Source organism: Lepisma saccharinum, unplaced genomic scaffold (assembly GCF_977018435.1).
Source record: "Lepisma saccharinum unplaced genomic scaffold, izLepSacc3.1 HAP1_SCAFFOLD_1197, whole genome shotgun sequence".
Classification (NCBI taxonomy): domain Eukaryota; kingdom Metazoa; phylum Arthropoda; class Insecta; order Zygentoma; family Lepismatidae; genus Lepisma; species Lepisma saccharinum.
Window position 1 is genome coordinate 1,692 of NW_028143834.1, and position 17,123 is coordinate 18,814.

The following is a 17,123-nucleotide window of genomic DNA, read 5'->3' on the forward strand; positions in this document are numbered from 1 at the left end:
GACACTCGTGCAATAATTGGATCTTATTTCTATATTAATGGCGGTAATTTATATAACTATTATACTCACTGGCGTACGCAGGTTTGTTTTCGGGGGGTGGAGGGGAGCTACACTTGTGAAATTGGATGGTTCATAGGTGCGTTCCGTTCAATAGCGCATGATTTTTTTCTTCATTTGGGGGGTACAAAATTCTTCCTCCATACACACACATACAGCGTCCTACATATAAAATATGGGGACATGGTAAATTCCATTTTGAAAGAGCACACACGGATTTCCTGCTTTTTAATGGAACGTTTACTGAAACAAATTTTGTTTCTTTCTTTTTTGAATTTATGGTAATTTTCAAAACAGATAATTCCTAAACAGAAAAATCTAGACCTCGCTTTGAGCTCATTTAGAATGTGATGGAACGGAAACTCAGACGTTTGTCTTTTCAAAGTAGCGAACACACATGCATGTATTCATTCTAATGGAGGGTGCGATTTGAAGGGAGATAGGAGAGTCCCCCCCACCCCGCTTCTGTTTTAAACCATGAAACTTCTGGTTATGAATCACACATCTCAACCAAGGATCATTGTTTCCAACCCAATCTGGGTCAATGTCGAGGGGGGAGAATCGGAATTTGTCCACTTGTTCAAGCGGCTCCGACGCCCACCCAGCGTCGTATAAAGTAGGTACCTGGAGAAACTCAGGGGCGTGGTGCTGATCACATAATCCCCACCTTCGGCCATGATCAAGGAAGTGTGAGACCTTAACTCCACAACCCCTACACGCCACCATGGCTTGGTGCAAAGCACAAGGTAGCACTTTGCTTTTTAATTTACTATACGTCCCGATTTTGTCGGAAAAGAACTTTCTAATATCTACGTGGACTTCTTCCAAGTTGCGTAAGGATGTGAATAGGCTCCAATTTTTCTTTACATAATTCATGCATGTTATACAGTACCCGCCCAAATTATATCATATTCAGGTTTTCTGAGGATAACTTCTTGGGGACTTACCCGATCTCTATGAAATTTTCACAGCACTTTGAACTGTCTATTATGTTACCGTAGCCAGCGTGGTGTGCAATGGTAAAAAGCAGAATTGATTTTTTCGCCGATTTTCGAAAATGGCGATTTTCCATATTTTTTTAATCTTCTTTTTACAAGTATTTTTCTATCTCAATCTGTAATTATTTTGTTGAGGTGTATTATAATAATCATTTCTGTAATGGGTAAAACAAAGCAAGCGCTCGATCTCACAAAGGTGCAACAAGATGCGATTGTGGCAGGCCATCGCCAAGGGAGGACTCGAAAGGAGCTGGCAGAGCAGTTTTCGATCAGCCAGTCGGCTGTGAGCAAACTTCTGAAGCGGTGGCGGGTCCACGGAGGATACGTAAAGAAGGAGAAGACTGGGAGACCACGCATCACAGACCGTGTCGCAGATAGGAACATACTGCGCTTGTCTCGGGAGAATCCCCGACTTACTGCAGTGGATATTGGACGGGAATTAGCGAGTCCAGGACATCGCCAGCCATGCATACGGACGATACAAAAGAGGCTGAAGGCTGCTGGACTGAATGGACGTCGGCCAGTTAAGAAACCGCTTGTCTCCGAGAAGAATAAGAAGGCACGTGTCGAGTGGGCCAAGTCACATCTGAACTGGACTCGTCGTGAGTGGAATATCGTAATCTGGAGTGACGAATCGAAGTATCTACTGTTCGGTACTGACGGCACACAGTGGGTACGACATCCTACAGGCACCAGATTCCACCATACGTATCAGCTTCCTACAGTGAAACATGGTGGTGGATAGGTCATGGTGCGGGGGTGCTTCTCTTCTCTCGGCACTGGCCCCCTGGAACGCATCAATGGAATCATGGATCGGTATGTCTACAAGAACATCCTGGAAAATACCATGCTACCGTGGGCACATCGCAGCATGGGCAGAAGATGGGTTTTCCAACAAGACAATGACCCTAAGCACCGATCGAAGGATGTCACGGGGTGGTTCGCGCAGCGCAGAGTGCCAGTTATGGACTGGCCCAGCCAGAGTCCCGATCTGAACCCGATAGAACTCTTCTGGGAGGAGCTCAGCCGACGTCTCCGAGGCACCAGAGCCACTTCTGAGGATGAGAAGTTCAGACAGCTGAAGGAGGAGTGGGAGAAGATCGACCAGTCTGTCATCGATAATCTCCTCCTTTCCATGCCACGTAGATGCCAAGCTGTGATTGATAGCAACGGATTTCCTACGAAGTATTAACTGATTGTTCACGTTGAAGTTGTTAGAGCACAGCAGAGTAGGCATAGTAGGCTAATTTTGAGTGTAATAATGACGACTAGTTTTTTGCAGGTTTGCCCAAATTGACAAAATGAATTCTGTAAAATTTGAAAATGAGTTTTCGATGCTGTATACCTGTTTCAACTATGTGATATACCTCACTAATATTATGTCGAAATTAGCAGATGAATTGAAGTAGGTTCAAAAAAGTTGTCCTCAAAAAACCAAAATATGATATAATTTGGGCGGGTACTGTATTTCGTTATAGAATCACGGCCGATATCCTGTGTGTGTGTGTGCCCTCTTTATCTCAGAAGGCCACCCCGATGGCGTTGTCACTTTGTAATCAAGGAATCCCGGGTTCGATACCCGGTGGAGGCACATAGTGGTTCGGTTCCCACTTTAAACTGTAGGTGCAGTCCCGAATAGCCTTACTGTGAAAAAACAAATCAATCAATCAATCAATCAGTCTTTATCTTAGCCTTCCCTATGGCGTAATGGTACCGCAGTGGTAATCAAGGAGTGTCGGGTTCAATACCCGGTGGAGGAACATAGTGGTTCCGATTCCACCTTAAACTGTAGGTGCAGTCCCGATTAGCCTTTCTGTACATAAAGTGGACTTAAAACACCAAATCAAAGTACAAATAAAAATCACCGTAACTCTCTACAAAGCCAGACGATCCAGGTTCGAAACTTTTTGAGGCTTAGATGTATCATTGCATTCGCATCATTACCCATCATCTTCATCGCGGCGATTATCGCAAGAGGTAAAAATGCGACGCAAAATAGCCTAAAAAGAAGCTTGGAATCAAGCTGAATATTGTTTACGTTGGATACGTGGTAGAATTCTCTTAAAAACCACTTCCTGTGATGTAATAGGTTTCTTGGCTAGAGACCATTTTTATCTGATAAATATGTCTTCTGCGATGTATATCTGTAATGACTGTAATATGTATCGTTGTTGCGATCAATAAGTAGTTTCACGTTCACCACACTCTTCGGTTGTTTACAAATCGTAAGGAAGAAGGATCTCTACCTTTCCGCTTGCACATGCCAATGAAACGTTAACATAAGTTCAGAGATTTACATATCGGTATGATTCCTTTTAAACATCACGAAATTTAATTTCAATGTAATACGATACTACTCCTTACCTGTAAATGTTCACCATTAATCTGGTGAAAAAAAAACGTAACGAAGATTTCCGTGTTTCCTTGAGCAGAGATTAGGCGGTTTCACCTAGCAAGCACCCACCCCTTCGTTCAGTGACCTTCACTGGCAGAGTGACTCGCAGCAGGCCTGTGCTCGTTCCAGCGTGCTTTAAAACAGGTATATTTTGTTAGTTTGCTGATTGTGTTGTGTCCAGAGTTATATCATTTTATTGATTTGCTTTATTTTACTTCGCCTTTTGTACCACTTTTGGCTAATTTGTAAAGATAGGGGATGATTGATGATATGATGAAATGAAATTGATGAATGGGCACTCACAAACATCCATGTCCAGGCCGGGATTCGAACCCGGGATGCCTGGCGTCGTAGCACAATGTGGTAGCCACTGCACCACGGGGGCCAGGTCAGAGTTATATGAAGCTAACATTCGAATATTTTCGTGAAATTTGTAGTAAACAAATTGTATAGCTACATTATGGCTCTTTCTTCAGAGTGATGTTGCTGGCTATTTACACGCGGCAGATGGGGGTGTTTTAAACAATTCTGAACCCCTCCGGCCGCATTTACCCCAAAGGGTTGCCCTGGGGTATACATTGATTTGAGGCAGGGTGAGCACACGGGAACACGGCCAGAAAAATTCCAACCTTAGATCACGCAATGTATATATAGAATATTTCTAATTCATGAACACCAATGGAGTGTCATCAAACTTCTTATTTAACTGGACATAAAAAAAATAAAAAAATCAATAAAGTATTTTCTATACTTCAGTATACGTTTCCGTTTCTGAAACTCAAAACTACAAATATTTTATATTTCTTTCCTGTTCTTGTGCCGTTTTAGACATTTCGTAGGCGTAAGGTTCATTTCCCTGTAATTCCCACAGATATAATCATATAATTCTGATCCTGATTCTGTTTTTAAATATATTTTTATTCAGGGCAATATTTCACCTACATTGCTCATTATAATGTTATTCAGCATAGTACAGTCAGTCACGCTAATGGTGAATATAATTTTTAATATTACAGAGAAACTTTAAGTGCAAGAAAACATTCAACAGTTTATTGTGAATGTTACATAAAAATTACCATATCGACAATACAAATGAAATTATGACTATTTAATTGGCTTGGGGAAGAACGATCAAGTAGTAATTGAAGGAAACCATTGTCAACCTTGACCACTACTGTTTATATCAAGAACGTAACCAGGCCAAGGAATAATAGAACGCATTTGGCATGATAATTATTTTGACATTGCTCATAACTCTCTCCGATAAAGTTCCATCAACGTCAACATGTATTCTGTGGCACAGATAGAATATCGCATTCTTTCCGCTTTGTGAAAAAAAAAAAACAACATGCATAACTAGTTTACTGGGTTTGACGATTTATTGTCTTCCAAGTGAGTTTGAAAAGTTCTGATAAGGTGTGCATATGTTATACTTATTGAAGGTTGAGGCTTTATATTAATCGACAGTAGCAGGAAATGAAGAAGAATGTAAGTAGCAGCATTTAATTCAGCTTCATATTTGGTTTAATTTCAATTCTTAAATGACATACAATAATTTAATTTTCCTAATATCATCAACTTGCCCGAATCCAGTCCTAAAACTAAACTTTATCTTATTACTTCATATTCGATGGTTTGAAACCTCGTTCATCTCTTTAAAACGTTTTCCACAAGGTAGAGTTATAGGTTCACTGTGGTCGGTTTTGTCTTAGAATAAGAAGAACATATATGTAAACTACATGTGTTTATTATTATATCGAAATTAGTATATCGTTTTTCATTACACGAAACATGAATTTAATTCCGCTTTTACTTTTGTGACAATATGTATCCCATGTACACTTGCAATTCCTACGTCAGACAACCTGTACGTAAAATTTCTGAAATTTTGGGTGTAAAATAAATGGAATGGGATTGTTTCTTTCTTTCTTTTTGGATTTTTATATCTTAAAAATGTATTATTCATATTACAGTACATTATATACTTAGCGTAAGTCCAATAATTCCATTCGAAGATGAGTAGGCATATTTCTGTATTTGCATAATTCTCCATTTGGTGGAATGGTTGAAATACCTTGCTACTAGGCCAGAGATTGTAAGTTTGAATCTTGAATAAGACAAGGACATCGCGTATGTTCATTTCTATGTTGCGTGAATTCACAATTAATCTTGATCTTTGCGATGAAATAACAAGAGCATAAAACCTAGTTAAAATAAATCAAAAGTACAATTAGAAAGAAAAATGACTCATATTTTAAAGCTTCCTTTTTATTATTTACAACAGTACTTTGATATGTAAATTGTGGACAATTTTGTAATCTTATAGAGTAGAATAATTTTGAGTAAAATGGGCTTGAAATAAAGAATTCATTGAAGTAATTTCCAATTTAAGTATGGAAAGCAGTCAATTTGTAATAAGTGTTTGTTCAATTTTTCATAACTCTCTTTTCATGGTGCGGAAAATAATTTTATGACAAAGACCAATTTGATACCATTTCTAATACTGCCTTTTGCAGGGTTTGGATGCATATGACGATATCCTTCCTGGTATTATCACACGTCCTGATGATTTGCATGTCAGAAAAAATACTTGTGTTAATGCCTTCGACTACACAAAGCCATTTCAATATGTATGAACCCATAATTACAGCTTTGGCTGAGAAAGATCACCAAATTGTTATGATAAACATTATGCCATTTAAGAAAACACATCCCAACATTAAGGAAGTGACACTAGAGGCATTATCCAAGAAAAGAGAGAAACTATTTCCTGATCCATTGCTTACAAGACAAAAAAGAAGACTACTGTATGAATCCATTATCATTAATAATTACTGCCTTGTGAATATTTGCAAGGAACTATTTCACATGAAATCAAAAATAATCCCCATAATTGATGACACGTACGATCTCGTTATTAGCTCAAGTTTCGGCATGGAGTGCTCATTTGGTCTTCTTCACAATCAAAATGTCCCGTACGTGTCTCTTGTCCCTTCATTGTGGCCTTACCATAACACCCTCACCGGCGACTACTTCTCCCACTCATACAACCCCAACTTATTCCTTCCACATGCAGAGAGAATGACTCTCTTTCAAAGAACAGTCAACACTCTGTACACAGCTGTGTATAATCTCCATTGGTATTGGCTGTGCTTACCAACCATCGATTCCCTTCTGAGGCAATACTTCGAAACTGAAGTACCACGTGTTGAGGATGTGATGAAGAATGTCAGCCTGATTTTAGTCAACTCAGAGATCAGCACCAGTTCAATTCGCCCCAAATTTTCGAGGACGATTCATGTTGGAGGAATGCATTGCAGGGAGCCTCTACCACTGCCTGAGGTATGTATCAGTGAATTTTATCCGATTTTAATAGAATGAAAAATTCTTAAAAGACTCGGGTTGTAATGGAATAGGCAAGTGGAAATTTAAAGTAAAACTTATTTCTGTCTGATAAGTTATAACGCAGTAATGTAGACGAGGCTGCTGCCAAACTTGAGTAAGGTGTACCTGGGGTTCTGAGGTTTAATTCCGGCCTGGACTTGGTTGTTCTTTATGACTGTATCTTCGCGATTAGCCAAAAGTGATGTAAAACCAATGCAAAATAAACCAAATCTATCAATCAATCAGTTGAATAAGGTTTATATTAAAATTGCGATGTCACAAAATTCTCGTTTCTCATTTTGTATATTCTAACACGCAACGCTCTATCCTAAAACGTTGCTACAGCATTCAGTTCCCTGAGTGCAAGCCTGAACGGAATATTAATTGGCGGCGGAAACCGGTTCAACAAGCGATGCGCAGTTGATTTGACCTTGACCGCTCATTCCCCTTTGTTGTCTGGTTCAATCCCTTCCATTGCATACCTTTCCTCTGTTCTTGCGTTCTGGTTAACAGTGGAGAAACCGGTTCTCAAAATCTACCGACGCGTTTTCTGATTGGTCAATCGGGTTCTTTCTTTGTTCTGACGTTCTAACGTCATTTGACCTTCATCGCACATTCCCTAAATTCCTTTGTCGTCAACCTGTGAAGAGTTCACATTTCGAGGCAGTCTTCTGTCTGGCATCCCGATCCACCTTCTTTCCTACCATATTACATTATTCCTTAGTACACTATAATTATTACGAGTACTTATCGCGGGTTCGAGTAACGGAACCGTCCAAAATCGTAATTGGAACTTCAGTCAATAGCATTACCAACATTCATAGCGATTCATAAACCATAAAATCTTATTTTCAATATTATAAACATTAATATTATCGTTTCATACATTACATACTTTGCAGTAATGAACATAAAGTCATATGCATAACATTGAGTACCTCTAATTACCTTCTATTTACATAGTTTTCATAAAATAAAAATCAATGATCTCGTATTACTATATACTTAGTATATAGTAATAAGTCATGTCTTTTGCTGCCTCTGATCATAGCCTCCCCAAAGTTGATGGTTTAGCGGTCTCAGCCCCCCAAAGTTGATGGTCTAGAACATTTCAAATGTGTATTTAAAGTTAAGTTCATGTGGCACAATTCAGAGTAAACTTTACAAGATAAGCAAAATAATACATTAGATTGTCTTAAGCCAAATTATTTGGGGGGCTCGAGCACCCCCCCCCCCTCAAGGCCCATGGAGTCGGCGCCTATGTTGGCAATACTAGGCGCGAAGCAGGCAGCGGAGAGTGCCAACTGTAAGAAATTATTCCTTGCTCTTTGGCAGCCATGTTAGTGGGAGAGTTAGCAGGGAGACAGTTCTACAAGGCCACTTGTTTCAATGCTCTTCAAGATGCCTAAGGTTAAACCATTGAAGTCATGTTTCTTACGACACGTTGTATCCGATTTCGGAGACGATGTGTTTTCAACTGATGGAAAAATTCTATTCTGTAAACTGTGTGAAACAAAAGTTTCTGCAGAAAAACGATTCCATGAAAACCTTCCCTTGACATCGGCAGATGTAGAGAGAAGTTTCTCCAAGTGTTCTGTTGGAGAATCGTCGGTCGTTCACACCAGAGCACCTGATGATGACCTTGCTGGTATACTGCAATGCGGAGTAAGGTGAGTAACTTTCATTAAAATTAAACAGCGTGTTTTCGAAAACTTTCTTCAAGTACGTCTTACGAGAAAAAAACGTTTATCTTTTATACATTTTTGATTAATGTTGGTCAATGTATGTGTTTTGAAAGCATGTGATGCCTGAGAACAGACTGGAACATGCGAAGAAATATGATCAGAGAAACAACATATTTTGTAGGGTTTTTTCTTATTTTTTCGGTCCTTTTTTTCAATTTTAACGGTATTTTGAAGGGTCTTTTTCTCATATTTTTTCGGTCCTCAACTTCCGGGACCTGCGTTAAGATTTTGATATATTAGCTTGTCAAGGGATCTTTTATCTTACTTCACATTCATTTCTGAAAATTTTTATTGCAATCGGAAGTATAAAAACAATTCGAAACGCTTGTAAATGGCTAGGTTTCATCAACTAGTCTCCTAATTGCACAACAGGGAACCCAAGTCGAACAGTTATTTCCAAAATTGAGAAATAACATGTTTCAACGACAGCACAGTAGAATGTTAAGTTCTCTGATAAAAGAATCTTTAATTAGAGACACAATCATTTTATACATATATAATATATCAGATCTTGAGTTAAGTAAACGAAATCTCGACATGGATATCAAAATATCTAAGTAACTGTTGCAGCTGGGAAATATCTGTAAAGATTGAATGATCATTTATTTACACACACTACAAATGTAGAAATGCAGTTCATCGTTGAGAGTCCAGAACACGAATCGTGTACCCATTTATTCCAGTGGGTACACTGTACGTGCCATGTTATATATCACCATTATGTTACATATAGTTTCGTTGTGGTTTGTGGTGATTGTGGGGATTTCTTTCCTGGCATTAAAAAAATCGACTTTCTTCTAGTAATGACATGCCATTTATTTTCCTAGAGTCCTGAGCTTTTTTTGTGTGCGGGTCTGTGGACAAATACATGATTGATTGATTGATTGATTGATTTGCTTTATTTTACATAGCTTCTTGTGCCACTTTGGCTAAATTGCAAAGATGGGGATGAGTGATGTTATGATAAAATTAATGAATGGACACTCGCAAACATCCATGCCCAGGCCGGGATTCGAGCCCGGGACCCCTGGCGTAGTAGCGCGATTTGCTAACCATTCCGCCACGGGCCGGCTCAAAGTTATATCAAGCTAACATTCTAATATTTTTGTTCGATCCCGGGACTCCTGACAAACACATGAATTCGGTTTACTAAACTGCGTGGTTTTCTGAAAGTGCATCAGATTATAAAGATATTTATTTCGATTTGACAGCAAAGTGTTGTATTGGAGCCGTATCTCTCTCCTTGATTCGTCATTTTTGGAATTTATATTTTAATGCAAAATTTTACACGTTGAAATAAATCCCTCAGATTACTTTTCTCCGAAGAGGTGTGGTCATCCTGTAAAGTACGTTTACCCCTCTCATTAATTTTACAGTTATCTACAAAAAATCAGAACAGGATGATACTCGGCAATGATTCTAACATTATGAACAGATAGCTTATGTAGCTCTTCCTATCTTTTAGACCACTTACCTTGCATACAAATTGTACTAAAAAATTTAAGTAATATTTTTTTTTATATTCTTTATTACATATCGTGTTCCGGCAAATTATTCTTCATTATATCAGCCAATGAGAGTAAAGGAAGCTAATATCAAAATAATTTTCAGGTTATTAATAACTAAAGTTCAGGTTTTCCCACATTTCTATCGCTACACCTGAGGATTTTTTTTCAAACGTACTACTTACTGTCTACGATTAAAGATAGAAATAAATAACATTGTTCATAATAGTACACCCAAGCGTTGTCAGAGAACAGCAGTTAATAAGGAAATTCTTCGCATGCACCCATTTTTTTTCTTTCTGAGCAGAAAAGTTGAGAAATATGTTTTTGAACAAAATCTTACTAATTTGGATGAATAGCACAGAGCATGAATCACGATAAAAATCTATAGGAATCATTTAATATAATTCATTCCGCTGAAGTCTTGTTCGCCGTAAAGTAATGAGGCACTCGTCGAGCCAGTGTCTCTTAGTAAATTTCTTGATACGCTCAGATCCATTGTAACAGAAAATAAGAAAAATGAGATATGTCCAATTTGTAATTGTAAAATAGAATAAGACAATCTTTAGCTAGGGTTGCCGTATTTTGCAAGTAAAAATCCAAGACACCGATGACCGGAAGCATATTGTAAGGCGACGAGACCTGACAAAGTAGCATGTATCCACGCATTATTATTATGGACTGTACACCGAAACTGCCATAATTAGCAATTCACAGCTAAATTGTGTAAGTAGCATTTTAAAGTTACATACACGCATTTAAACAGAAATAACGTTCATGAAAGTGTAGTCTGAATCAGGCCCTTACCCAGGTTTTTTTTGAGGGGGTGCCCAAGCCCGAAACCTTGATTATATATATATATATATATATATATATATATATATATATATATATACGTGAAATATGTCAATTATAAATTAATTAATTAATATCATTAATAAATTATTTCATTTATATATATTTATAAACATATATACACAAATTAATTTGCTACATTTATAAACTAGCAAATTAATGCCTAAGGTGACAATGACAACCACCTTGGCAGCTACGGCTCCATTTCTTACTAGTCCAATTTGCTATAATTTTAAAATCTTAACTTGTAACCGATCTTGACGAACCCCTACAAAATTGGCCCGCCCTCGCTGGGGGGGAAAAGGCAGTAAAACCTGTTAACGTTTCTTTCTGGGGGACGGTTGATGTGAGTTGCGGATAAAACAGTGCAAACCGCGCGTTGATACGAGTAAGATCCGCGTCGGTATATGAACTCAGTTTTTGCACTCCGGTGTGCAAATTTAACAAACCATTTTGGAACAAGTCTAAATGAAACTAAATGGAATACTGTTGAGACTACAATTGTGAAGTTTAGTGTCATTACTAGGGCTCGGATAATTATGCATTTTGCATATTGTATATGCAAATGCATATTTAAGGATTTTTAACTAAAAATGCATATTTCATATGCAGGTGCATATTTGTATGAAAATAAGTTGATGTTGTGCATATTTTTGTACCCACAACCAACACCGAGCATATACTGTATTTATTTATCTTCTCCTAGCTTCTCTTCTCCTTTTTTTATCTTTTCTCTGTCTTTCTTCTTTCAACAACTTCAAACAAGCATCAAAATTATAGAAGATGTTAGAGAGGGCCTCTCCCAGGTTGAAGATTCTGTGTATGTACAGAAATTGGATGCATTATTGAAAAAGAACAGTGGGTATGCAACAATGGTGAAAGTTTGCAAAATTCTGCATACAAATGGACAATGTGTAGATGATCTGGAACTTGATGTGCCGACTTTGTTGCCCTAAAATACAGTCTACTTGTATCTTGCGCAGTGGAACGTGTGTTTTCTGAATATAAGACTATTCTAGCTGAAAACAGAAATAGTTTTAAGTTCGAAAATTTGAGACATCATGCTGTTATCAAATGCAATCATGATCTTGATCTGTAATGTATTGTGTTTCATTTAATGCAGAACCATATTAATTGAAAAAAATCTGTGTAGCGAATGAGCATTCAGAATAATGTATCGTAACGCAACTCCCATGCTGCGTTTGGGATCGAACCAAGAACCTCTAGATTGAATTGGGTGATGTAGTTATTTCTCATTCATCTCTCAGATGGTTATCACTCGTTTGGCCTAAATGTGATAAATGCAAGAGGTTACATTTAAAGGAATGGCGATAGAAATTAACTTAGGTTAGATATGGGTTTTACACTCTCCATGACTGAACCGATATGGATTGGTTTAGGAAAGGATATTACTTGCCTTACAAATAGATGAAGATTGTTCCTACACTTGTCCTCTCAAATGTCACTTGTCTGACCTCCCTGTCAGACATCGATTCAATCACACACCATCGTCCAATAATCGTTCTCCACTTTGCTTCTCTCTCACAATCCGCAGACCTTACTCTCTCTCGTATTCTCGACAAGTGATCACACCTCCTGAGAATTCCAACACTCATGCCACATACGCCTTCCAAGTCAATCACCCGACCTTTGTCTGATTACTTATTCAGCATTCCTATCTCTGCTACCTGCTATGCTAAGACTTTATACTTCTTACCCAATACCTTGGGTACGATACGGTATATTCATTGCCTGGCATGTAATTTTTCATAGTTTGTAATATACAGCATTTGTAAATTAAACGGGTTTTTAAAGTGCATATTTGCATGCATATTTTGCGTTTTTTTAGTGCATAGTTAACTTTCCGAGCCGTAGTCATTACTACGTTGCGATTAGAAGTTTTATTGGAAAGGAATCCAATTTATTGCTAACTGTTAAGAGGCAAAGTCGTGTTCGTTTGAAAAGAAAAGTTCTATCGGGAGCTGTGAAAGTACTAAAGGTTACTACAGGATACATGTTAGAATATTTACATATCTCTATGGAAGAGAGACAGGATCGGCGGAACTAAAGGGAGATAGAAGACATACAACTGGATTTTAGTCACCATCAAGATTTTTACTCCCCCTAAACCCCTTCATGTGTTTAGTGCTTCAGTGTGTTCATTGATTAGTGTGTCTAGTGTTCAGTGAATTTATTAAGCACGTCGAGGAAGTAAACACCTAGAGCGATGAAATTAAAAATATATAGTAACAAGGAATAGTAACAAAAAAATTAGAAATAAATAAAAGAAGGGTAGGTAGTTTCATGCCAAGTGTAGTAGGCTCCCTTAGTTACAAAAAAATGTGTACGGTACAAAGAGTTATTGTGAAATGTTATTGTATCTCAATAAATCTATACTGGAAGCTGACCGCTCAACGTATTCCGGAAACGTTTATAAACCGTTGATGTTAGGTACCTGTGCTTTGATTATTTACTAATAGAGTCTTTAGTGTATAAATATTGTAATTAAAAATCTCAACTACAAAACACAGTTCTATAGATTATTATAATTTTGAATATAAAAATCCACTGTTGGTTTATTTTGTTTTGACGTTAGTCCACAACAAAATTTCAACTTCAAATACATTTATATAACGTTACGATCTATGACTGTAGAAGTACGATTTTACCCCATGCTGTTAGCAGCCCTAAAAATAGAGAGAGAGAGAGAGAGAACAAAAGATGTATGTAACATTCACACACAGGCAGACATAATTCTTTGTCATTCCTTCTTTGTATGTGTTTATGATGTTATTCTTAGTAAAGTATGTTTGAAGTCCAAACTAATTGCTTATCTTTGTTGTTATAACTAGTCTTCGGATTTTTAGGTTCTAAAAAGTGTGCCTTTAGATTCCTAAAATAGGCTCTAAAAATCCTAAAATAGGTTCTAAAAACCTTAAAATAGGTTCTAAAAATTCTAAACTAGGTCCTAAAAATATTAAGTTGGCCCCGATAAAACCTGAAATAGGTTCATAAAAACTAAAAATAGTTCAAAATTCCTGAAAAATGCTGATTAGGTATAGTCACCTATATCCTGAAATACGCACTATCTTGCATAACGTTGTGTGTGTTGTCTAACCCTACGGCAATGGCAGAACTTACCATTTGAAATTTGCTAATAAAATCCTCTCTTCGCCGTATAGTTAGGCAACAATCTTTTTCCATGTTATCCACAGTCAAACTCCGCAATTTTGTCTGTGAGGATCATCTTATATGCTGAAAATAATCTTTAACAAAAGCGTAGTCAGTGGTGCAAACTTCAATGCTGATATGTTAGTTTGGAAGGCGTGAATGCCACAAAGCATCGAAGTGACGTGAAAGTGAGCAAGACCACACAGATCAGACCACTTCGGATTGTACAGGTAACAGTGGAACCAGACATTTTGCTTTGTTTAGAACTTTGAAAAATCACCATGGACTTGGAGGAAGGGAAATCGACAGAGAGTACGTTTCAAACACGTTCGTCATTGAATTTATTCGTGACCAATCAAAGCAAATGCCTCTGTGTGACATAAAAATTCTGTAAAACCTTTAAAAATACAGGGCTAGCATAAATGATTCATTCGTTTTGAAAAGGCTATATTTTCAAAAGTATTACACGTACACACATGAAAGATATATGAAAAGAACCACAAACTCACCAAGTTTATACACCCTCTACAAATGTTCGATATGTGCCCCTTTGGTTACGCGACACACGTCCAGACGATACTCGAGCTCATTCCATACATTTTGTAGCATAGTCCTGTCAATGGTCTGCACTGCAGCTCTGATGCGTTCTTTGAGCTCGACTAAGGATTGCGGTAGTGGGGGTACGTAAACAAGGTCCTTAACGTACCCCCACAGGAAGAAGTCGCAGGGTGTTAAATCAGGAGATCTGGGAGGCAGGGGAACAAAGCTAGGTCATCCTCACAAATACGCCCAATCCAGCGATGCGGAAGTTCATCGTTTAGGTAGTCACGAACTGGGATGTTCCAATGAGGGTGTGCCCCGTCTTGTTGGAAGACAAAATCCCTGAAGTCAGCACTGAGTTGGGGGAACAACCACAACTGCAACATATCCAGGTAACATTTACCGGTCACAGTTTGCTCAGCGAAGAAAAACGGCCCATACATCTTTCTTTGTGACACTGCACAGAAAACGTTCACCTTTGGCGAATCTCTTTCAATTGTCATGACATCTTCCTGTGGGGGTACGTTAAGGACCTTGTTTACGTACCCCCACTACCGCAATCCTTAGTCGAGCTCAAAGAACGCATCAGTGCTGCAGTGCAGACCATTGACAGGACTATGCTACAAAATGTATGGAATGAGCTCGAGTATCGTCTGGACGTGTGTCGCGTAACCAAAGGGGCACATATCGAACATTTGTAGAGGGTGTATAAACTTGGTGAGTTTGTGGTTCTTTTCATATATCTTTCATGTGTGTACGTGTAATACTTTTGAAAATATAGCCTTTTCAAAACGAATGAATCATTTATGCTAGCCCTGTATATAAAAACCTAAAAAAAAGCTTGAAATAGGCGCAAAAACCTAAAATAGGTTCTAACATGCGAAATGGTTTTTTTTAGGCACTATAAAACTTCATCAGCTGTTGCGTTTTTTAATCAAACGTTGACATAACTTATTATTTCTTACATATCTGTAACGGGAAAAAAAGGTTAAAAACCTAAAATGCGAGATCTAGTTATAACACAATATCTTACCCTCGGAAAATGTTAATGGGGGAAATTTTTTAATAGAACAAGATCATTGGTGCGAAGGTGGGAGATCCCCCTTCCGCAATGGGAATTCGTACCCTGAATGTGACCACCAAGGCTATGGATTTATCCTTATAATGAAGAACATGTCTGAATGTGAATTAACCATAAAAAAGAGGACATTTTTCTCATCAAGACTGCAGTTCGAAAAAGTAATACAGCGAGTAAATATGGTGAACTGTCCCGACCAAATAGGAACATTTAGTAGCTTCGCATAAATGGTTATAAAACTAAAATTACTAAATCTAGTAGACTGCAGACTTCTGGAGTTTGCTTCTCTCTGGAGATAACCCATTCATTTATAAAAGAAGAAAATCTAAATTCTTGCAAAATCTTAAAAGTTATCCATGATTTTTTTTTTGTAGGTTTGCATCAAAATATTTCATGGTTCGAGGTGGGGGGCATGGCCACCTTGGCCCCGTCCTGGGTACAGGCCTGGTGTGAATGATTTCTGCTTTACCAAGCAATTTCTGGACATTACCGCATCACGAACAAACTTTTTGGGACACCAGGATGAATGATACCATCCAGGAAAATACGGGACGTAGGGACAGCAACCCTATCGTTGACCAATAGCTCAGAAAATTACGAGTTTAAAAGCGAGTAGATAAGATAAAATTTCAGAAGGAAATCTTCTAACGTAAGGATTTCGAAATTTTTTCGTTCACGGCGCCCTTAGCGTTTCAAAATTTTTCCGCGCCGCCCAAGTCAGAATCTAGGCCTATCTAACACTTGCAACGCTCAGTTAATGTGGTTAGGTTGCTTGCCTTAAGTTAAAAAATATACACACATTTCAAATTCAGAAACATTTTATTTGTAAAAGAAAAGTACTAAATAAGTACATTTTTTGAACAACCTCAGGGCGCCGCGGCGCACACTTTGGGAACCACTATTCTAATGTAAGTCTATTCTGTCAATTCTAGGATTTGGAAAGATTTGTTGATGGATCCGGTGACAATGGTTTTGTTTACGTGTCCTTCGGAACAATTCTTCCAGATAATGATTTGCTCCAAGATTTGGAGAAGAAGTTCTGCACAGCCCTCTCCAGGCTCCCCCAGAGAGTTATATGGAAGAAGTCCAGTTCTTTTGAGTGCCATTTCGCTCGAAATGTGAAGACTGTGAAGTGGGCACCGCAACAAGATCTGCTGGGTAAGAGACGATTTGTTATTTTAACGGTTTATACAAGAGTTGAAATTTTTTAATGAAAGTGTAATATATTGTGTCAGGAATAGAACCTATGTTCTATTGCTATACACAGTAGCGTGCGGTGACCTCGGCACTTAGGGTAGCAACTGATTATGGAGAATCTTTAAAGAATCGCGAATGTCTACAACTCTTCTGCCACACACTAATGCATAGATTACAGAGTTGCTTTAATGCAGATGA

General features: G+C 38.1%; 1 protein-coding gene across 1 annotated transcript; it reads left to right on the plus strand.

Annotated features, from left to right (window-relative positions):
• Nucleotides 1-6,078: 6,078 nt before the first annotated feature.
• LOC145983539 (UDP-glucosyltransferase 2-like) lies at nucleotides 6,079-16,886 on the plus strand (the record flags this gene model as incomplete). The annotated part of the gene is made up of 2 exons (XM_083116615.1): nucleotides 6,079-6,792; nucleotides 16,661-16,886. Coding segments are annotated over exons 1-2 (940 nt in total), but the record flags the coding sequence as incomplete, so codon positions are not given.
• Between the last annotated feature and the right edge of the window lie 237 nt (nucleotides 16,887-17,123).